This window comes from Podarcis melisellensis, assembly GCF_964234715.1.
Source record: "Podarcis melisellensis genome assembly, chromosome: 16".
Classification (NCBI taxonomy): domain Eukaryota; kingdom Metazoa; phylum Chordata; class Lepidosauria; order Squamata; family Lacertidae; genus Podarcis; species Podarcis melisellensis.
Window position 1 is genome coordinate 19,909,129 of NC_138533.1, and position 21,933 is coordinate 19,931,061.

Below are 21,933 nucleotides of genomic sequence, written 5' to 3' on the forward strand. Positions count from 1 at the left end.
TCTGGTTCGCCAGAAGCGGCTTAGTCATGCTGGCCACCTGACCTGGAAGCTCTACGCTGCTCCCTTGGGCAATAAAGTGAGATGAGCGCCGCAACACCAGAGTCGACCATGACTGGAGCTAATGGTCAGGGGTCCCTTTACCTTTACCTTTTACCCCTGCTCTGTGAAACAGCATCTCTGTCAAAATACAACAGGCGCCCAGATATATACACCTTCGGAAACAACAGCATTTTGGTTCCGATAGGCTTTCCCAGCTGGATAAATGGGTCTGTACCACTTGTTAGGGTTTCAGTTTTGCTTTAAATCACAGGATCATAGAAATATAGCGTTGGAGGGGGCCCAAGGGTCATCTAGCCCAACCCGCTGCAGCAAAGGAATCACAGCTAAATGCATTTGTGGGTTTTGTGGCTTTAATTATCTCACGGGTAAATTATCTCGGGACTGTGGTTTAGAGGGGGGATTGAGAAAGTAATTGGAAGAAGGAGGTGGAGGAGGAGAAAGATATTTCAAAACACAACTTGTTAAAAGAAGAAGATGATCAGCAAAAGTCTGAAGCCACAAAGAGACACATGGGAGCTGTGAAATCTCTCCGGGTTGTGGATCCATTCCCTGCGCCCCAACTCCTCCAAGTTTAGAAACGATGTGTGCAGCCAGGCAGGCCCCCTATGGAGTTCACCAGCCTCACTGGACCTCTTTATCGACTCCAAGCATCTCCCAAGTCACACAAAGCCACTGCTTCTCAGATATTTTTATAGCTACTCCTCAAAGGCTAGGTTCACACACAAGACACACAGGGAAATAAAACGGTTAGCAAGATACTTTGTCATGTGGCTTTATGCCCCCACCTCCAAATTAACGGGGCAACTAATCGGATCTCCCAGGGCTCAGGAATTAAAAAATAAATCACAAACACAGACATCTCCATGCTCTTCCCTGGGAACAGGTGAACCACGTACAGAGCATCTCAATTGCCTGGTGAGATCGCAACAGCCCGATCCAATACTATGGGGGTCCTCTAGGGTAACACTCCCATAGGAGGCACCCAAGAAAGGCTTGGCAGAAAGACTTCTATCTTTAAGTGGGGGGTGGGAGCAGTTTTGCATTTATTGTTCCTTTTAACCTGACATGGCTGACATTGATTTGTGACATGGATTTTTTAAAATTTTGCCGCCACGGCCATTTCAATAACACCTCTGAAATCTGCCAGCAACCAGTCAAAAACAGCACAGAAAAGTCTAAAAGAAAATATTTAAACCAACAACCCACAATTAAAAGAAATGCAACAAAACCTCTTGGAGGCTTTTGTGATGAAGCGGCGTTTACAAAACTCTTGTTGCAACGGCAACAGGCAAAGCAACACAGGCACAGGCCGAGTCCCGAGTCCAAAAAGGGTTCTGTTTTTACCAGTTTGCTCAATGAGGGAATTGAGGGTGACAGCGAGGCCTCCACTGGCACCAAGTTCTATAGGTACGAAGCCACCACCGAGAAGGCTCTGCAGCAATGTTCTTCAGGCCGCGCCTTCCATAGAACATAAGGGCTCATATGAAAACAGGCTGCAAGGTCTGCAGGCTTAGGCCATAAAGCAGAGAACCTGTAGCCCCCTGGATGTTGTTAGACTCCAGCTCCCATCAGCCCCAGCCATCATGGCCAATGGTCAGGGACAGTGGGGGTCATAGTTCCCCATTCCTGCTATACATGGTTTGGGTCCATTTGGATACATAAAGAGACACCTTTTCTTTTAGAAACCTGTGTGTTGTTTAAGGCAGCACTGAGAGGCAGTGTGGTGTAATGGTTAGAGAGCTCAGCTAAAATCTGGGAGACCAGGGTTCAAATCCCCACTCAGCCACAAAGCACATTGGGTGACTCCGGGCCAGAGTCTTTTGTCTCTTAGCCAGTGTTAGAAACTCAGTTACATAAGTTAGACACCAAATGGCTCTGTAAACCAATGTTACAGTCACCAAAACAGAATGTCCAGTTGCCATTTGGGGGCAAGATGGCTCTAAAATCTTATTTTTCAAAGGATGGACTGAGTGTGATTGATTCTCATTTAAACATCTGGCTAGTTCAGATGACAACCTTGAGCTACGTTTGGTACTTTGAGAACTTAAAAGAAGAAAACTAACTTGATCCAGGGACAGTCCACATATCTATCAGCTGATTCCAATCTCTTTTTCTTAATGAACCATTCTTAACTGTCAAGGAACTGCCATCAGCTCAGAGGCGAGAAATAGAAGGGCAGTTGTGTTACAGGGAGCCTCCAAAAATTTTGCGACGCAGTTCCTCTTCCGGAGAGGAGGAAAGCCCCACCTCCAGTGGAGAAGAGGTGCAAGGACCAGAGAATGCTAGTGAGAGCCTTAACGCTGCTCCTGAGCAAGCCGGAGGGGGAGGAAAGCACACCCTCTGCCATCACCCATCCTGCGCAGTAGCCTGGGGCGCAGGGAGCGGTGGAGACGGTTGAGGGTAACAAAACTTTTATGTTGGGGAAGACCACTCCCGGATTCTGCTAGCAATTGAGCCAGACATGAGCTTTGGGGCTCTTCACTGTAAGTAGTCTGCACCAAAATAAAGCCTGTAAAACACAGGTCAGAGTCCTGCCTGCTTACTCCCGAGCAACCGCAACTCCACCTGACAATAATGTTAGAATATTCTTCGCGACTGTGAGCAGGGCAGTGGGGTGAAGACAAGCTACAACAATGATCTATCACGTTGTTCACTGCTCCCGCTCAAGCTGCACAGAAGAAAACATCTTGGTTCCTGAAATTCTGATTGTTCAGGTAAAATAGAACAGATAGAATTCTATAGGATGGGGTATTAAGTGTGTGAAAACAGGCGAGATCCGATGATCCCCAGGCAGGCACCTCCAGATGGTGGAGACGTCAGAAGCCATCCTGGCGCCCAGGCATCTTCACTTGGTCGCAAATGGCCAATAGCCAGGAGCAAAATGCGCCTGGCGCCTGCCTAATTGTGAACAATCCTCTTAGCCTAACCTAGAATTGTTGTGGGAATAAAATGGAGATCAGGGGAACCACATATGCCACCTTGAGCCGCTTGGAAGTGTTTATAAATCCAGTAAACAAACTGTGGCCTTTCAGATGTTGCTGTGGGACTCCAATTCCCATCAGCCCCAGCCAGCATGGCCAACACTCAAGAATGATGGGAGTCCAACAATATTTGGAAGGGCACAGGTGTCTCTACCCGCATCCCTAGTGAGTTGTTGAGATAGAAGGATGCCGTACATTTAAAACAGAACTAACCTTTCAGGAGGCAGGCTGTCCGTGATGCTGCTGTGCCGTCTCTGCATCTTCCTTAAGACTTTAAAACACAACACACTCAACATTAACGTGGCAGATCAATAGTGGCAGCGAGGAAGCAGTGGCAAGGATTGGAGAGACGGCTGGAGCACAGACGGGGCCCCCATTCACTCAGTGGCAGGGAGCGCAAAACTCTTACTGGGAAGGCTGGACAAAGACCGTACCGCAAGGCAACGGGCGCAGAGCAAATCTCGGAAGCTCCACAATAGCAGCGCCCAGGAGAAACAGATCTCTGGAGGAAAGTCAGGTCCTATCCTTTAGGTCAGTAGCTGCATCAAAAGCTGACGACCACACCAAGTTTGTAATGCAAGGAAGGGAAGCGGTCCCTGGAGAAAGTGATGGAGAAGTGGCGGCTGGATTGGAGCGTCAACTGCGTGGTTCTCCAGATGTTGCGACCCTGAGAGATTTTGCAAAGGAAAAAGAAATGAGGCAGGAAAAATAGGAAGGAGGGGAGTCAGAAGACAAAGGGCTTCTCGCAGCACAGCACCTTCCTAGGCCACAATCATACTGCAAAGTGATTTGATACCACTTTAAATGGTTATAAAAAGGTAAAGGTAAAGGACCCCCTGACAGTTAAGTCCAGTCGCAGATGACTCTGGGGTTGTGGCGCTTATCTCTCTTTACTGGACGAGGGAGCCGACGTTTGTCCGCACACAGTTTTTCCGGGACATGGGGCAGCATGACTAAGCCGCTTCTGGCAAAACCAGAGCAGTGCATGGAAACGTCGTTTACCTTCCCGCCGGAGCGGTACCTATTTATCTACTTGCACTTTGATGTGCTTTCGAACTGCTAGGTTGGCAGGAGCAGGGACCGAGCAATGGGAGCTCACCCCATCACAGGGATTCAAACTGCTGACCTTCCGATCGGCAAGCCCTAGGCTAAGTGGTTTAGACCACAACGCCACCCGCGTCCCCTTAAATGATTATGGCTCTCCGCAAAGAATTATGGGAGGTGTAGTTTATTTATGAGAGTTGTCAGGAGGCTCCTATTCCCCTCCAAGAGCTTCAATTCCCAGAGTTCCTTGGGAAGAGGGGCTGACTGTTAGGCCACCCTAGCCAAATGAGCATCCCCTCTCCCCAGAGAACCCTGAGAATATAGTCCCGAGATGAGGAACACAGATCTCTTCTAGTGCTGTTTTAATTTGTTTGCAATTTCATGACCACTGTGTATTTTTCTTTTCTTTTCTTTTTACATTTTATGGCATTGCTTTGAAAACATTGTGCACCATCCAATGAACTTAGAGGTTAACAAATGGCAGAAGAATGTTACAAATAAATAGAGAATTTAAAAAAGCAATTCACAAATACTTTCAAGGAAAGCACAGACAGCAAAATACAGTGACTGATGCAAAAGTATTTCCAATACAAAGCTATAATCATGGAGTGACCTGCAATAGTCCAGACTGGATTTCAGTTGCGCCTGAAAACCTGAGACAAGATGCATCTTCTCCAGATAAGGTCACAACTGGTATGTTGGTTAAAAAAAACAAAAACATGTGCTGCCCATCACTGTTACCTGATCTTCCCAGTTAATGCCAAGTCTAGAATTCTTCCCCCTCATTCTACATATGGTTTTTAGCTGTAGTTTTTCACTGGAGGTGAGTGGAATTACCTTGATAACTGCAGCACCCTTCATCATACTTAGGATGTGAGAACATCATAAAGCCCCCCTGCACCATAATTCTGGGAACTGTAGTTTAAGGGTGCTGGGAATTGTAGATCAGAGAGGGATAAACTAGAGTTTCCAGCATTCTTTGGTGACTGAGAGTGTGTGCTTTTAATATACAGTGGTACCTCGGGCTAAGAACTTAATTCGTTCTAGAGGTCTGTTCTTAACCTGAAACTGTTCTTAACCTGAAGCACCACTTTAGTTAATGGGGTCTCCTGCTGCCGCCGCGCCGCCAGAGCACGATTTCTGTTCTCATCCTGAAGCAAAGTTCTTAACCCGTAATATTTCTTAACCTGTAATATTTCTGGGTTAGCGGAGTCTGTAACCTGAAGCGTATGTAACCTGAAGTGTCTGTAACCCGAGATACCACTGTACCACCTCTGAAACAGGAAGAGGCCCTATTCCAAGACAGACCTGTGGCCTGTCTAGCCCAGTTTGTAAACACTGACTGGCAGCAGCTCTCTGGGAAATCTCTCCCAGTCCTACCGACACTGGGGACATGAACCTGGGACCTTTTGCATGAAAAGCATGTGCTCAACTGCTCTTTCCCCTTGAACGCTCCCCTATCCATACAAACAAAAATTATCCCTGCACATGCAAGAACAAGCAGGTCAGGATTCTGGGTCGAGACTCCTCCCCGATGGGCTGGTTGTTTACATGCAGGTCTATATGTCCCAAACTTGGTAGGGAGGAATATACCCTAACGCCAGCAGCTAAAACAGCAGGCTGAAGTGGTCCAGGCTTTCCACCTCAGTGAGATCTAGGCCCTTGATCAAAGCATTGGCTGTTCCTCTGTATTTAGAGCGAGAGATAAACCTGGCATTCAACACTGGGATGTCTTGCTGGTTGGCCAGGGGCATGAGATGGGGGCGCAAATGAAGGGGGGGGCAACCTTAACCCTCCCAAGCTTAACTCCCCCCCCCCCATCTTTCTTTACTCCTGGCTTATTTTTATTTTCCAACCAAGAAAGGAGACGATCGTCTTGGAACTCCCAGCCACCCATAAAGCAAGAGAGGGATCAGAAATGAATGGAGGAATAAAAACATACACCATCGCCATCCCTCCGCGCCTGATGGAACATTATATTACCTGGTCCCCGGGCTGCGAGGCGGATCGGCTCCTCCCTCTTTGCTCCTCCCTCCTTCCCTCCCCCGCGCTCCCCCCACGCACGTGACTTCCGTCTCCACCCCCCTCCCGCCGGAGCGTTCACAATTGGACACAAAGTAACCCCCTCGCTTCCGGGGGGAGGGAGGAGAGAGACGGAGGAAGGCAGCCGGGCGTTCCTGCGATCGCCGCACAAAGGCAGGCGAAAAAGCCCCCCCCCGCCCCCAACCCCCTGGGCTTGCTTTCCGTGCCATCTCCTTAATTCGGATCGCCGCTCCCTTAATTCGGATCCAGGTCCTTAATTCGGATCGCCGCTCCCTTAATTCGGATCGTCGATTCGGATCAACTTGGAAGCGGGTTTTGTTTTGTTTTTTTGGTGGGGGAGCAAAGAAAGGGGCTCCTTGGCTGCTCAGAAAGTTCACCCTCTCTGAAGCGGCACCCCGTGTCTCCCTCCCCTTCACATGCCCCCCACGATCGCCCCCGGAGGCCTGCTCGGGGATGAGGCGGGGGTCTCCCGGGCTCCCCCTCGCGCCCCAGACCCCCGGGTGGGCTAGCCAAGCCAAGGAAGAGCCCGATCCGCCGCCGCCCCCCCCCCCGTTCTCTTTCCGGGTCGCCCTTGACCCCCGCTTAGTCCTTCTCCATGGTGCAGATTCTGGCCCTGGTGTGGCGGAGGCTGCTTCGGAAGCGCTGGGTCCTGGGGGTCGTCTTCGGGCTGTCCCTCATCTATTTCCTCAGCAGCACCTTCAAGCAGGTCAGTCGAGACCCCCCACCCGCCCCAACACCTCTCTCTCTCTCTCTCTCTCTCTCTCTCTCTCTCTCTCTCTCTCTCTCTCTGGTTTCGTTTTCCGGCGTCTCTGTTATTTGTATCGATCGCGTTTACGGTATATATCAAAGTGGCCGACGGGGTTCTCCCCTGCCCCCCAAATTATCCTTCACACAACAACCCTGTGAAGTAGGTTAGGCTGAGAGGCAGCATTCCGCCCAAGTTGGTCCACATGTGAGCGCCATGGAGATTTGAACCCTGGACTCCCAGGTCCTAGTCTAAAACTCTAACCACTGCGCCATCGCTGCCTCTCACCGTTGGAGGCAGAAGTGCTTCTGAATCCCAGTTACTGGAAACCTTGTGTTTGTGTCCCGCTTGTTGGTTGTGTGGCCGCTGTAAGAACAGGATGATGGACTTGGAAGGCCCCTGGATTTAATACTATAAACATTGTTGTTGTTGTTGAGTCGTGTCCGACTCTTCGTGACCCCATGGACCAGAGCACGCCAGGCACTCCTGTCTTCAACTGCCTCCCGCAGCTTGGTCAAACTCATGCTGGTAGCTTCGAGAACACTGTCCAACCATCTCATCCTCTGTCGTCCCCTTCTCCTTCTGCCCTCCATCTTTCCCAACATCAGGGGCTTTTCCAGGGAGTCTTCTCTTCTCATGAGGTGGCCAAAGTACTGGAGCCTCAGCTTCAGGATCTGTCCTTCCAGTGAGCACTCAGGGCTGATTTCCTTCAGAATGAAATAAAAAAAAATCCTCCCAGTAGCACCTTAGAGTTTGTTATTGGTATGAGCTTTTGTGTGCATGCACACTTCTTCAGATACGTGTGCATGCACACAAAAGCTCATACCAATGCTGTAGTCGAAACAAAATTAAAAAAATCATTCCAGTAGCACCAACTTAGTTGATCTCTAAGGTGCTACTGGAAGGATTTTTTTTATTTTGTTTCGACTACGGCAGACTAACATGGCTACCTACCTGTTCCTTCAGAATAGATAGGTTTGATCTTCTTGCAGTCCATGGGACTCCCAGCACCATAATTCAAAAGGATCAATTCTTCGGCTATCAGCCTTCTTTATGGTCCAGCTCTCTCTTTTTTTTGGTGTGTGTGTGTGTGTGTGTGTATATATATATATATATATATATATACAGTATTAGTTTTTTTAACATATCCTTTTCAACAGTAATTAAAAATAGTTTTACATCTTATTCAAATTTTTGACGTCCATCAATCCTGTCTGAAAATTTTCCAATCTAAGTTTTTCAGTATGCATTTCTTATCCTCCCTATTACATTTGAAACTCATAACCAATATCTCTATCTTTTTCTACTTTGTAACACTTCATATATTTCTCCTTATAAAACTTCTTGCAGTCCTACTAGCGTAATTTGTTGAATTCAGTTGCTCTTCAAATAATTCATATACTTCTTCCAATCTTCTGTAAATCTCTGGTCCTGCAGGTTTCGAATCCTTCCTGTCATTTTGTCCAATTCTGCATAGTCCATTAATTTTGTCTGCCATTCTTCTTTCGTCAGAATTTCTTCTTGTTTCCATTTCTGGGCTAACAATACTCTTGCCGCACTTTATGGTCCAGCTCTCACTTCCATACATCACTACTGGGAAAACCATAGCTTTAAACATTATATTTAAACTATAAACATTAGCATTTGTATAAAGCACAGCACAGCCAATGGTCTGGGAAGGTGAGAGCCGCAGTCCGTCACATGTAGAGGGCACCCCCTTGGCTATCCCTGCAATAGAGCTCTCAGGGGTTCAGTGTGCTTTTCACGTTCCACCTTTGTTGAACTCTTTACACAATCACCCTGAAAGGTCGGTCAATGTGGTCACCATCTTGCGGATGTGAGTGGAAGGGCCTGAGGGCCTTGCTTAAGGCAATAGAGTGAACCCATAGCAGGGGTGAGATTCAAAGGGAAATTTGGCATTATGGATGACCAGCCTCTTGGGTGCTGGGCTGCCTCAGTTCCATACTTCAAGCCCATTGTTTGGCTCAGTAATATAGTTTGAAACGAAGGAAGCTACAAAGTCAATCGTCCCAACTTTTTGCAGGGGCTGCTTCATGATACATTTTGCAGAGTGGTTTAACCATCACTCCCTCTTCATAGGAAACTGCGAATTGTAGGTCTTTGAGGGGAACATGGAGGATATCTCCTAATAACTCTCAGCACCTTTAACAAGCTGCCTCTCCCAGGGTTCTTTTGGGGAAGCCATGACTGTTTGCTTTAAATTTATGGTTGTGGTGTAAATTTGTTTACGTATGCAACAACGGCAGGAAGGATATTTTTGTCCCAGAAATGGAAAGAGCAGGAACTTCCAACATTGGAAGAATGGCGGACCAAGATCATAGAATATGTAGAATTGGCAAAGTTGACGGGGAAGATCCGAAATCAATGCGACAAACTGTTTCAAAAGGACTGGAGTAAATTTAAATTATATATGAAAGAACATTGTAAACATTTGAAAATGTTTGAGTTGAAATATTTTGCAATGTGAACACAGGGAACTGATATATATTTAATGAGGTGAAGTTTATCAAGAAGAAAAGAAGGTAAATATGTGGATATAGAAATGCTAAGATGTAAGTGATTATTTATGAAAGCCAGAATGCGGGACGGCGGGAGGTCAGTGCTCAGTGTGAGCAATGCTTTTGGTTATGGAAATGGGAATTTGGTAAAATGTAAATTAAATAAAAATAAAAAGAAATAAATTTATGTTGTGATGGTGGCCATAGCTCAGGCGGGTTGTGTGTGTTTTTTTAAGGGGCTGGATTCAAATCAAAACATAGGAGCAGTCTGGCTGAAAGGGCAACTTGCACAACCATTTCTGTGTGCTCTTTAAATTGACAGATGTAGCAGCTTGTGAGACCCATGCATCTTGGGGTTTTTTGAAACGAGACATGGGCGACCCATCCCCCAACGGAAAAATACAATGCACAAAATTAGCTTTTGAAATCTTCTCCCCTGCTGCAGGTTCAGGCAGCATCGGGAGGACAGGACTGTAGCATGCTTCCCATGCTCCTCTGTTTTCCGTTTCAGGAAGAGCGAGCCGTACGAGATCGGAATCTCCTCCAGGTGCAGGACGAGGATCACCCGATTGCATGGAAAGTGCAGTTCAACTCCGGGAATGGCAGCCAGCCTGGTAACCAGTGCCGGAACTCTGTCCAGGGGAAGTTGCTGATAACAGATGAGCTGGGTGAGGCTCCCTCTTCCAAGGGTGGTGTGGTGTAGTGGTTAGTGTTGGCGTAGGACTGGTGAAACATGAGGGCTGTGTTCCATCTTGCCTGATGGAGGCTGCATGCCTCTGGGTACCAGTTCCTGGGAGTTGGGAGTCGCAAGTGGAGAGAGATTCTCATTCCATTTGGTTGGCCACTGTGCGAAAAGAATGCTGTCATTTCCTCATTGTGCCTGAGCTTTTACATAACATAATAAACCACTTCCAGTAATACAGGGGATAGGGCTGGGTGAGATATCAATAAACCAGTTTTAAATCCATATATGATACTGGATTCATAATTTTTGACAAGGTAAAGGGACCCCTGACCATTAGGTCCAGTTGTGACCGACTCTGGAGTTGCGGCACTCATCTCTCTTTATTGGCCAAGGGAGCCGGTGTACAGCTTCCGGGTCATGTGGCCAGCATGACTAAGCCACTTCTGGTGAACCAGAGCAGCGCACGGAAATGCAGTTTACCTTCCCGCTGGAGCGGTACCTATTTATCTACTTGCACTTAGACGTGCTTTCGAACTGCTAGGTTGGCAGGAGCAGGGACTGAACAACGGGAGCTCACCTCGTTGTGGGGATTCGAACCGCCGACCTTCTGATTGGCAAGTCCTAGGCTCTGTAGTTTAACCCACAGCGCCACCTGCGTCCCTGGTAATATACCCGCGTGACCTGGTAATATATCACAAATCATGATGCATGTTAGGGGTGGGCGATATATCATCCAAAACTGGTTTCAAGTCCATATAATGATACTGTTTTCATAATTTTTGACCTGGCAATATATTGCAAATCACGATATGTGAGTGTGCTGTGCAAAATATCACCATGTGGGGAAAACCATGAAGCCAGCCAATTGCTTCTCCCTAGCTCCATCCTTCTTTCAAACATTGTGATATATCAGTATGTCACGATGTTTAGCTTTAACAAAGTTGAAAACCAGATGTCTCCTGGCCCTGATAGTGGAATGTAGCACAACTTTAGCTCTTCATTTCCATGTTATTTGCAACCAGACTTTTCCTGGAAGCAGATTTCAAGGAAACGAGTGCTAAACTTGCACGGAATTTCCCTGGAAGTGGCATTTACGTCGTGCAGAAGCTCAAGTGCTCAGTAGGAATTGGCAGGGGAAAGCGCAATATACTGCTGTGTAAATGCAGCCATAAGCACCACGCCACTGTAGCACAGTGGAAGAACATTGGATTTGCATGCAGAAGGTTCCTGGTTCAATCCCTGGTAGGGCATGAGGAAGCTCCCTGCTGAATCCCTGGGGAGTTGCTGCAAGTCAGTTTAGACAGTTCTGAGCTAGATGGGCCAATGACAGCACTCTATGCCCAAGGCAGCACTCTATGTTCTATGGCTTTCCCTAATAAAGTACAGTGGTACCTTGGTTCCCAAACACCAAAAACCCGGAAGTAAGTGTTCCGGTTTTTTTAAATGTTTTTCGGAAGCCTCTGGTATAAGCACACACACATCCAAGTAATAATACAGTGGTACCTTGGTTCTCAAATGCCTTGGTGCTCAAATGCCTTGGTTCCCAAACACCGAAAACCTGGAAGTAAGTGTTCCGGTTTTTGAATGTTTTTCAGAAGCCAAACATCTGATGCAGCTGTCAGCTATTATTATTTAAAAGTCTGGAATGGATTAATCCGTTTTGCATTACTTTCTTTGGGAAAGCGTGCCTTGGTTTTGGAGCGCTTCAGTTTTGGAACGGACTTGCGGAATGGATTATGTTTGAGAGCCAAGGTACCACTGTAGAGATTTGTTGTCTCTTTACTCTGATTTCACACAATCTAGAATGTCAAGTTCTGTCTCCTTCCTCAATATCTCTTCTGGTGTGTGTTTTTTTGGGGGGGTAGGTTACATCTGCGAAAGGAAGGACTTGCTGATGAACGGCTGCTGCGACATCAAAGCCCCGAGTGCAAAGCTCTACAGCTGCGAGAGCTGCTTGCCCAACGGATGCTGCAGCATCTACGAAGCCTGCGTTTCCTGCTGTTTGCAGCCCAACAAGGTACGGGGCGTTTTGGTATGAACTCTGGGCACCTGCAGCAAAATGTTGCAGCGCAGCATTGCCACCTCCTCCACCACAGGAGTGCTTCCCTTCAGGTTGCCAGCCAGCCATGCCCTCTGTTGGAATACACTTACAGGGCTCAAGCAGACCATTCGATTTCTTTTGCTGTTTGCTGTTTTTTCAACACACACTTCTATGTACATACCGTATTTTTTGCTACATAAGACACACTTTTTTCCTCCTAAAAAGTAAGGGGAAGTGTCTGTGCGTCTGATGGAGCAAATGTGTGGTCGATCGCTGGCTCCCTTTCCGGCCCCACTCCCTTGCCCAGGCCTCCATTGTTGAATGTTCTGCAGATGGAGGCTGTTTGTTTCCCCAGCGACAAGTGACTGGCTCATTAGATTATCTGTTTGGAAACTGTATCTGTAGAAATGGCTCCCTTTCCTTTCCTAAAGAAGCTGCAGAACTGTGAGTTGAACCCCATAAAAACGGGATTTTTTTCCCTTTGCAAAGTAAGCGCAACATTTTTGAGCTGATCCTCAAAAAAAACCACATGGGGCTTTTCCCCTTTGCAAAAGAAGCTGCACAACTGTGAGCTGATCCCCACTTTCCTCCTCTAAAAACTAGGTGCATCTTACGGTCAGGTGCATCTTATGGAGTGAAGACTGCATTATATAATAGATTCTCTAGCACCTGCCTGATTGCATTTCACCCATTTGCAGCCCAGTTCTCCACTTTTAAAAACATTTTTTATTAACCAAAAACAACAACAAAAAGTTCATCCTCCAAAAAGTATGCAGCCCAGTTTGTGTCATCAGCGTCGTTCTGTTTGCTCGTGTTTTAATGGGGACTTCAACGACTCAAAAATGCTTGCCTGTTAGAGATCTCTCAGGGTGAGAGACTGGGGAGAGACTCCTTTCTCTGTATGGGACAAAAGTTAAGATTTACCGTCCTACCTTGGTTGTCAAACAGAATCCGTTCCGGAAGTCCATTCGACTTCTGAAAACGTTTGACAACCAAGGCGCAGCTTCCGATTGGCTGCAGGCGCTTCTTGCAGCCAATCGGAAACTGCATCAGATGTTTGGGTTCCAAAGAATGTTTGCAAACCAGAACGCTCCCAGATTTGTGGCGTTCGGGAGCCAAAACATTCGACTCGCAAGGCGTTCGGGATCCAAGGTACGACTGTGAGAGAGGATTCTGAATTCTTCCATCTCTTCTATCTTTTCCCCCCTTTCTTTTTATTACTATTCGTGTAGATTAGCTTGTCTTTTATAATATTGTGAAAACTGTTAATAAAACTTTATCCAGAAATAAAAATAGAAAATGCTTGCCCGTTGTCTGCTGCTTCTCCTTCTCCACTGTGCCATTCCTGCCTTCATAACTCTTCTGTTGTCACCTAACTTCCATCTTTCTTTCTTTTTTTAACCCCCAGCAACGGCTCCTGGAGCACTTTCTAAACCGAGCTGCGGTCGCCTTCCGGAACCTCTTCATGGCTGTGGAAGATCACTTTGAGTTGTGCTTGGCCAAGTGTAGGACCTCCTCGCAGGTACGGGGAGAGGTCTGTGGGACTGACCGAGCAGCAGGTCATGATCTCCTCTGCTCCCATCCTGCTCCTGGTGGGTTAAGGTCAACAGATGAGCAAGACAACCCACCTGTCAGTTGGGCAGAGGGGATCAATAGCAACCATTCTGGGAAACCCTGTTCTAACCTGGGGTGCCAGGGATTGAGCCTGGGATTTTAATAGTAGTAATAATAATAATAATAATAATAATAATAATAATAATTTTATTTATTTATTTATTTATCCCACCCATCTGACTGGGTTTCCCCAACCACTCTGGGTGTTTTACAGCATATATGAAAACATAATCAAACATCAAGCATTAAAAAGCAGAATATCTTATACAGACTATAAATAAACCAATAAATCAATAGAAATAATAATAAAATAATAGCAATAACAATCCATTTACATTTATACCCAAATTAAAACAACTGCCAACCCCAGCTAAACATTTAACCAACCCAACAAAAACAAAAAAGAGAAACCAAAATTAAAACCTTTTAAACCCTTTTAGCCACTTGCCCCAACCCAAGAGTTGTTCTAGCAATGTCCCTCCGGTCTCCCAGGAGTCTCTTTTAGCTGTTCCAGGTGAGTCTGGGCCCCGCCCCCAGGCCAGGTGGAAATGGGCCTTGCGGCAGAGAGCAGGTCTTCCTTCCAGCACTGATGGCAGCAGCAATTTCATGCATGAAAAGCATACAATCATAGAATTGGAAGGGACCCCAGCGGTCATCTAGTCCAACCCCCTGCAATGCAGGAATCTCAGCTACAGATGTGTGCTCCGTCATTCAGCTGGTGGCTGCGCTCTGTAGCTGCCTGGGAAATCTGCGTCCCTGCATGTGCTCTGTCTTCTTTCCCCACCCTAACAAATATATCTCCCCCACCCTCTCTTTCTCCCTTTGCCCAGAGCGTGCAGCATGAGAACACATACCGCAACCCCATTGCGAAATACTGTTACGGGGAGTACCCTCCAGACCTCCTACCAGTGTGATAGCAGCAAGGGGACTGTGGGAGCAAGGAGAGAGAGACCGGAGGCGTTAGCCATTGTGGAACGGTGACATTGTGAGGACGCTCGGACACCTGCCTTTGTGCTGCGGCACCCGACTTTGCCTTACAGGAAAGAGCCTCTTTCATCCACCTGTTGCCGCCTCCCTGCAGTTCCAAAATGGGATGAGGGCAGTGAGAGACCCTCCGTCGGCTGTCGCCAAAGGACTGTGTTCAGATGCAGCATCGTGGCTACAGTCAGTCCTTCCCCCATTTTAAAATACGAACATAATAGAAGTTGTGTCTCTCTCCCCGTAGCCTGTGGGCCTTCTCTCTCTCTCTCTGGCTTGGCCAACAAACACAGTGAATGACAAAAGGTCCCTTTAGATGAGAGAGCAATGCTTGGTTCCTTGCAGACAAGAGACGTCCGTTATCCTCCAACCATGCCGTGTAAATACATATTATTTATTGTGATGATGCTACGGCTCAAAATATTGCAGGGTGTTCTAGGAGCCGGTTACAGGATTGTGTTGGCGCCGTTGGTCCAGAGAAAGCACTTCGCTTTAAATGGTTCTCCAGGCTTTGTCATTAATCTTGTTCCTCATGGTCTGATCTTTGAATTGATTTGGCTGTTGCTTGCCAGCAGGGGGCGGTAGCCAGTAGCACTGTTTCCTGGCTTTGGAGCTAAATAGAGCTGAGGTTTCTCTGCGTATCCGGGGTGGAAATCCCTGGCCTGCGGGCCTATTTGGACCTACCAGGCTTCCCCATTGGGACCAGGGAGCTGCTGTTTTACCCTAGCACCACCCACCTGGTGTCGCCTAAAGAGGCGGCTGTCGCAAGAAAATGGGATTTACAGGCATCGCTGGTCAGGTGATCAGAGCTGTTCCCACAGGGCTTCACAAGCACCAGTGATCAGCCTCGCTCCCCACATCGCCGTGATGTTTGGTGATCGTCATGTGGGCGGCCCCCACCCACCTGTCAAATTCAGCCAGCAGGGATTAGTGGGTTGTGGTACTGTGATTAGATGACGGTTGGGGGAAAGTAAACCAAAAAAACCCTTATAAATGTAGTACATAGGGCACAGATGCTTGCAGTTCTGAATCTCTGCTACCGCCGCGCCAACCCAGTGAATGACCCAAGTAGTGGGATAAGAGAGGTGAAAATAATGCCAAGGTATTTGACCTCTGGCAACCAATGCGCCCCTTTGGTTTTAAGTAGTACATGGGTAGACGAGTCTTTAAAATTCTCACAGCCTTCTAGCAGCTATGGGGACTCATTTACCAGAAGTCATGTGTTTAGCACAGGCATAGGCAAACTCAGCCCTCCAGATGTTTTGAAACTACAGTCCCCATCATCCCTGACCATTGGTCCTGTTAGCTAGGGATGATGGGAGTTGTAGTCCCAAAACATCTGGAGGGCTGAGTTTGCCTATGCCTGATTTAGCGTGAACTCTGGAAGTGTCCACTCAATTCTGACCAGGTCAGTCTCCTGGTATGTGTTGTGCTCTAGGAAGCTTAGTTTGGTCAGAATTGAGAAAACACTTAAATACATTACTTTAAGACGTGTACTACCAATGTACAGTGGTACCTCTGGTTGCGAATAGGTTCTGTTCTGGAGCCTCATTCGCAACATGAGCAGAATGCAACCTGCGTGTACACAATTCGCCACTTCTGCACATGCACATGACGTCATTTTGAGCATCTGCGCATGCGTGAGCAGCGAAACCCGGAAGTAACACTTTCTTGTATTTCCGGGTTGCTGCAGGACGCAACCTGAAAAGATTTAACCTGAAGCAAACGTAACGAGGTATGACTGTACTATCTGAAACCAAAGGGGTGCAGTGGTTGCCAGATGTGGTTTTTTCCTGCTCTCCTACCCCACTAAAGATGCTTTTCTGCTCCATGAGTCATCTGGAGATTGGGAGGCAATCCATGTTTTGTGATGCAGCTGTTTTCCTCTCCTGTGACGTCATCAGGTAGCCTTGGAATGAGCCACCTGGGTGTAGAGCAAGCATGGGGAACCTCGGACCCTTCAGATGTTACTGAACTACAACTCCCACCATCCCTGAACATGGACCATGCTTGCTGGGGCTGATGGGAACTGTGATTCAGCGGCATCTCGAGGCCCAGAGGATTGTAGCATTCTACCCAATGGTGTAGCATTCTACCCAAGGGTCCTAAATTCAGCTGATGAGTTCTCTCTGACCACAGAAAGCTTTAATCTTCTACTGATCATGGAATACTCTTTGTCACCTCTGATTTTCCCACTTCCCGTGCGAAACAAATGTCTAAATACACTCCATCACAAACTAAACTTGTTCTCCTCCTGTTTATTGAATGGTGAAATATTCCTCACAGACATGGTTGCTGGCGGGAGAGACCAGCGGTGGACTTTCTGAATAAGGAGTCATTCCTTGTTTGCTCTAGGAAGGCAACAGTAGCCAACATGGTGCACTGCAGATATTCTGGATGCTAGATACGGAGCCTTCCCGATGTTGTTTGGACTACATCTCCCAACATCCTTGACCACTGATAGTGATGGTTGGGGCTGATGGCAGCACGAGTCCAGTAAATGGCTGGAGCAGTGTGTTCTTCAACCTTTGGTCCCCAGATGTAGGTGGACTACAATACCCATCATCCACAGCCAGCTTAGCCTAACAATCAAGGATGCTGTGTGTTGTGATCCACACACATTTGGGGACCTAAGGTTAGAACAGCCTTCTCGAGCAGGGTTTCCCAAACTTGGGTCTCCAGCTGTTTTTGGACTACAATTCTCATCATCCCTGACACTTGGTCCTGCTAGCTAGGGATGATGGGAGTTGTAGTCTGACAACAGTTGGAGACCCAAGTTTAGGTCACAGATTTCCAGGCATGCAAAATGTTTCAATTGCAAGGGCTACACAAGTGAGAGAGCGCTGCTTCGGTGCTAAGCATTTAGGAACCCAGAAAAGATAATGGTCTTCGGTTTCAAGAGAATGATGTGCAAGTTCTGTTAACGTACAATGGAATGTCAAGCCACTCCAAAAGAAGTTGCTGGATTGCTCCATTGGTCCAGGTCCATGCGCAGAAAATAGATCTAGCTGAAAGGCAACACAGGACAATCTGCATTCATGGCAATGCATCCCTAACTATACAACCTTCTAATATTGCAGGATTGTTGCAAAATTTTAGGAGGTTGTATAATCTTAAAACAGTGTGTGGCTGTGGCAATCGCAAAGGGATCCTGCACTTCTGAAACTGCCACAACACTAAAGTAAAAGGTAAAGGTCAAAGACCCTGGACAGTTAAGTCCTGTCAAAGGCGACTGGGGTTGTGGCACTCATCTCACTTTCAGGCCAAGGGAGCCGGCATTTGTCCACAGACAGTTTTCGGGTCATGTGGCCAGCATGACTAAACCACTTCTGGTGCAACAGAGCACCGTGACAGAAGCCAGAGTGCACAGAAGCGCCGTTTACCTTCCCGGCACAGTGGTACCTATTTATCTACTTGCACTGGTGTGCTTTCAAACTGCAAGGTTAGCAGGAGCTGGGACAGAGCAACGGGAGCTCACCTCATCATGGGGATTCGAACCACCAACCTTCCAGTCAGCAAGCCCAAGAGGCTCAGTGGTTTAGACCACAGTGCCACCCATGTCCTTTGCCACAACACTACTGAGGGTGAGTCCCACCAGTGTAATTTACCCCAGCGTAAATTATTCCAGCTTTTTGTAGTTTGAATGGCTCTATTAGTTGCAGGGGGGAAAGCGAATAAAAAGTAAAAAGTCCAGTCATAGGTTGGGGTTGCGGCACTCATTTCGCTTTCAGGCCGAGGAAGCCAGCATTTGTACACAGATAGCTTTTCGGGTCATGTGGCTAGCATGACTAAACCACTTCTGGTGCAACGGAACACCGTGACAGAAACCAGAGCGCACAGAAATGCCATTTCTTCCCGCCACAGCTGTACCTATTTATCTACTTGCACCGGTATGATTTCGAACTGCTAGGTTGGCAGAAGCTGGGACAGAGCAACAGGAGCTCACCCCATCGCGGGGATTCAAACCGCCGACCTTCTGATCAGCAAGCCCAAGAGGCTCAGTGGTTTAGACCACAGCACCACCGACTTTCCTTCGGTGAATAGCAATGATGTAGCAGAGGTGAGTGGCAGAGGTTATCTTAAAGCCTTCTCTCATAATACTAGAACTCTGGGCTGTCCCAGGAAACTGAATTGCTGGAAGCTACTACGAGGTGCTTTTGTGACTGCAGAAGAAATGAAGATCTTTCGCTCTCAAAGAAAGGATGGGAAGATGCTCCGGGAAGTTGCTACGCTGCCCTGTTTTCTTGCCCTCTGACCCACCAAGGTGAGAGTCATCTGGCAGCCACTTAATCAAATGGAGATGTTGATTTTTCTGTTAACCCAGCTGGGACGACATCTTCTGCAGGCCGTCATCGTGCCAGATAACAAATGGCTTTCCAGAATCCCATTATTCTCCCACTGGCAGGATCTGCTCCAGGAAAGGGAGATGGGAATGGATGTGTCATTTCGGGACAAAAGGGGACGTCAATCCCGGTTATCGCTGCTCTGGAGAACTGAGCAGCTGTGAGTTTATTATGCAAAAACTCCAAATGTGGTATCGGATGGATTTCTGGTCACACAGATTTCCCCACCTTTGTTTGTTTGTTTATAATATTTATAGACTGCTCTTCAACAATAAAGGTTATGTCCAATATTAGACCTATTCAGAGTAGACTCATTGATTATATTTTATTTTATATTAGATGAGTCTCTCTCTCTCCTGGCACACCTTCCCTATTAAAGTGTGGTGCTCCCCACTTTACACGATTTTAACGTATTTTTTTGCTCTATAAGACTCACCAGACCACAAGACGTACCTAGTTTTTGGAGGAGGAAAACAAGAAAAAAAATATTCTGAATCCCAGAAGCCAGAACAGCAAGAGGGATCGCTGCACAGTGAAAGCAGCAATCCTTCTTGCTGTTCTGGTTTCTGGGATAGCTGCGCAGCCTGCATTCGCCCCATAAGACGCACACACATTTCCCCTTACTTTTTAGGAGGGAAAAAGTGAGTCTTATAGAACAAAAAATACGGTACTTTATACACACTGGGGCCTGGAACATAACCCCCACATAAGTGGCAGGACACCTATATCCCCAATGCTGCTTCCTTATGCTCTGCTTCCACAGATGGAAGCAGTAGTGCTTCTGAACACTGGAGGAGAGAGTCACTCTTGTACTCCAGTCCTGCTGGCAGGTTTTCTGTTGGGGCTTCTGGTTGGCTACTGTGAGCATAGGACTGGCCCAGCAGTTTCTCCTTATGTTCTTATGCAACCTTTCCTCATAGGGGAGTCAGAACTTGGATCTCAGCTGAGACATCGGGGACTATCCCATTACCGGCTCTGGCACTTAACAATGAAAACAATGATTGTGCATGCTTTTCTTGTGTGTGCAATTTATGCCAGGGATTTGAAATGAGAAGGTAAGCCACGAGAGCTACCAGGCAGACTGTAAAACATTTATAGGGAAGCTTCTGCAGTGCCCTGTTTTACCAAGTGAAAACGCAATGGAAATTAAATGTGAGTTGGGGATGTTATGAGAATGAATGTCTCCATTGATTAAATGAGCCGCTGATAGACAGGGAGCAGCAGCTTGGCTGCCGAGTTTTCCGTCGCACATTATTCATGCGGTATTTAAGTAGCAAGTGATGGACACGCCAGAATTTCCCCCTAATTGTTGGCATGAAGAATGGGATTCTGTCTGATTGGTCTGCTCACAAACTGCTCTGGTGGGAAAATGGCTTTATCCAAGGATATATTCCAAAGGTTGGGGTTTATAGCATGTTGCTAAGTGTAGGGGTGGGGGGTGGGGGAAGGAAAGTGCAACTCACAGTATATCTGCCAAATACATAAAAATGTAAGGCTGTCGTCATGCTGCAGTTTGCATGGCCACCAGTAGGCGGACACTCCAACTCCAGCGCAACAACAGAATGGGAGGCAGGCAGATGAGCAAGAGAGCAAGCAGTGTGGGCGGCAGTCGGCCCAAGCAAGCTGTTTAACAGAGAGGGGAGGCAAGCTTGCCAAACCACTCATAAAGCATGGGTAGGCAAACTAAGTCGCGGGGGCCGGATCCGGCCCAATCGCCTTCTAAATCTGACCTATGGATGGTCCAGGAATCGGCGTGTTTTTACATGAGTAGAACGTGTCCTTTTATTTAAAATGCATCTCTGGGTTATTTGTGGGGCATAGGAATTCATTCATTCTTTTTTCCCCAAAATATAGTCTGGCCCCCCACATGGTCTGAGGGACAGTGGACTGGCCCCCTCCCTGCTGAAAAAGTTTGCTGACCCCTGCTCTAAAGCATCTCCCACACTCCTTTTAAGGGGGCTGGAGTGAGCTGTGAGGGGATAGGCAATGGGTGTGTGAATGAGGCATAAAGGGGTGCAAAAAGAAGACTGGGTGTCCAGTTGTGGGGCAAGTGGGTCAGCAAAGGGGTTGGCAAGCAGATCATGGAGTAGCAGCAACCCCTATAGTATATTACAGGAGTGCTTTCCAATACAGTCATGTAGATCCAGAGGCCTCAGTGAATTTCAGCTCAGCAGAACCCAGAAGATGTTTTAAATCTGTCATTCAGTTCTGTTCCCATTTCTGTTTATAGTTGATTAGATCTGAATCATTGACGTTTAGCTCCTGCATGCTAAGTGGATGAGTCCGACAACAAGACGCTGGAGACATGCAGATGTGAAGCCACATAAGGGAAGGCATGAGATGTTTCCTGTGAACGTCTAATGCAGGCATAGGCAATCTCCGGCCCTCCAGATGTTTGGGACTACAATTCCCATCATCCATGATCACTGGTCCTGTTAGCTAGGGATGGTGGGAATTGTAGTCCCAAACATCTGGAGGGCCGGAGATTGCCTATTCCTGGTCTAATGCAGCTTTCTCCAGCCTGGTGGCCAGCAGATGTTTTGGCTGATAATCTCCATCATTCCTACTCACTGGCCATGCTAGCTGGGACTGAAAGACATTCAGTTTCGCCATGTTGTTATGACACACTGGCAAAATAGGATGGAGTTCAGGCACATTAAACTTGAAGTGCCGTTATAAAACTACCCGAGTTACGAATAAATTCCACATGTAATCCATCTGCAGCAGTGACAATAATTGTTAAGTTTCACACACCAACAATACAGGGTTGCCTGGCTCTGGTTTGCAAGATACAGTACAACTTTTTGCAGCCATGGGTTCTAGTTGTTGCACATTCCCATTCTTTCCCCAAAAGAAGCAAGCTGCTGAATCACATTATTT

At 47.2% G+C, this 21,933-nt stretch overlaps 2 protein-coding genes across 3 annotated transcripts in view; one reads left to right on the top strand and one right to left on the bottom strand.

Annotated features, from left to right (window-relative positions):
- Window positions 1-6,120, bottom strand: part of RNFT2 (ring finger protein, transmembrane 2) — a 31,082-nt gene extending 24,962 nt beyond the window's left edge. The window contains exons 1-2 of the mRNA XM_081892442.1: window positions 6,069-6,120; window positions 3,255-3,708 (exon numbers count right to left, since the gene is read on the bottom strand). Coding sequence (XP_081748568.1) covers window positions 3,255-3,337 — 83 coding nt within the window. The 5' untranslated portion in view covers window positions 3,338-3,708; window positions 6,069-6,120. The remainder of the gene's footprint in view (window positions 1-3,254; window positions 3,709-6,068) is intronic.
- Window positions 6,121-6,186: 66 nt separating this feature from the next.
- SPRING1 (SREBF pathway regulator in golgi 1) overlaps window positions 6,187-21,933 on the top strand; it is a 268,478-nt gene continuing 252,731 nt past the window's right edge. Inside the window, exons 1-5 of one of the 2 annotated variants that reach the window (XR_014163717.1) lie at window positions 6,187-6,834; window positions 9,904-10,060; window positions 11,943-12,094; window positions 13,527-13,640; window positions 14,563-15,932. Coding sequence is in view for 1 of the 2 variants with exons in the window: in XM_081892576.1 (XP_081748702.1) it covers window positions 6,724-6,834; window positions 9,904-10,060; window positions 11,943-12,094; window positions 13,527-13,640; window positions 14,563-14,646 (618 nt within the window). In the remaining variant the exon portion in view is untranslated. Of the gene's footprint in view, window positions 6,835-9,903; window positions 10,061-11,942; window positions 12,095-13,526; window positions 13,641-14,562; window positions 16,191-21,933 lie in introns of those variants that run through there. The other variant, XM_081892576.1, reaches the window with a different exon arrangement.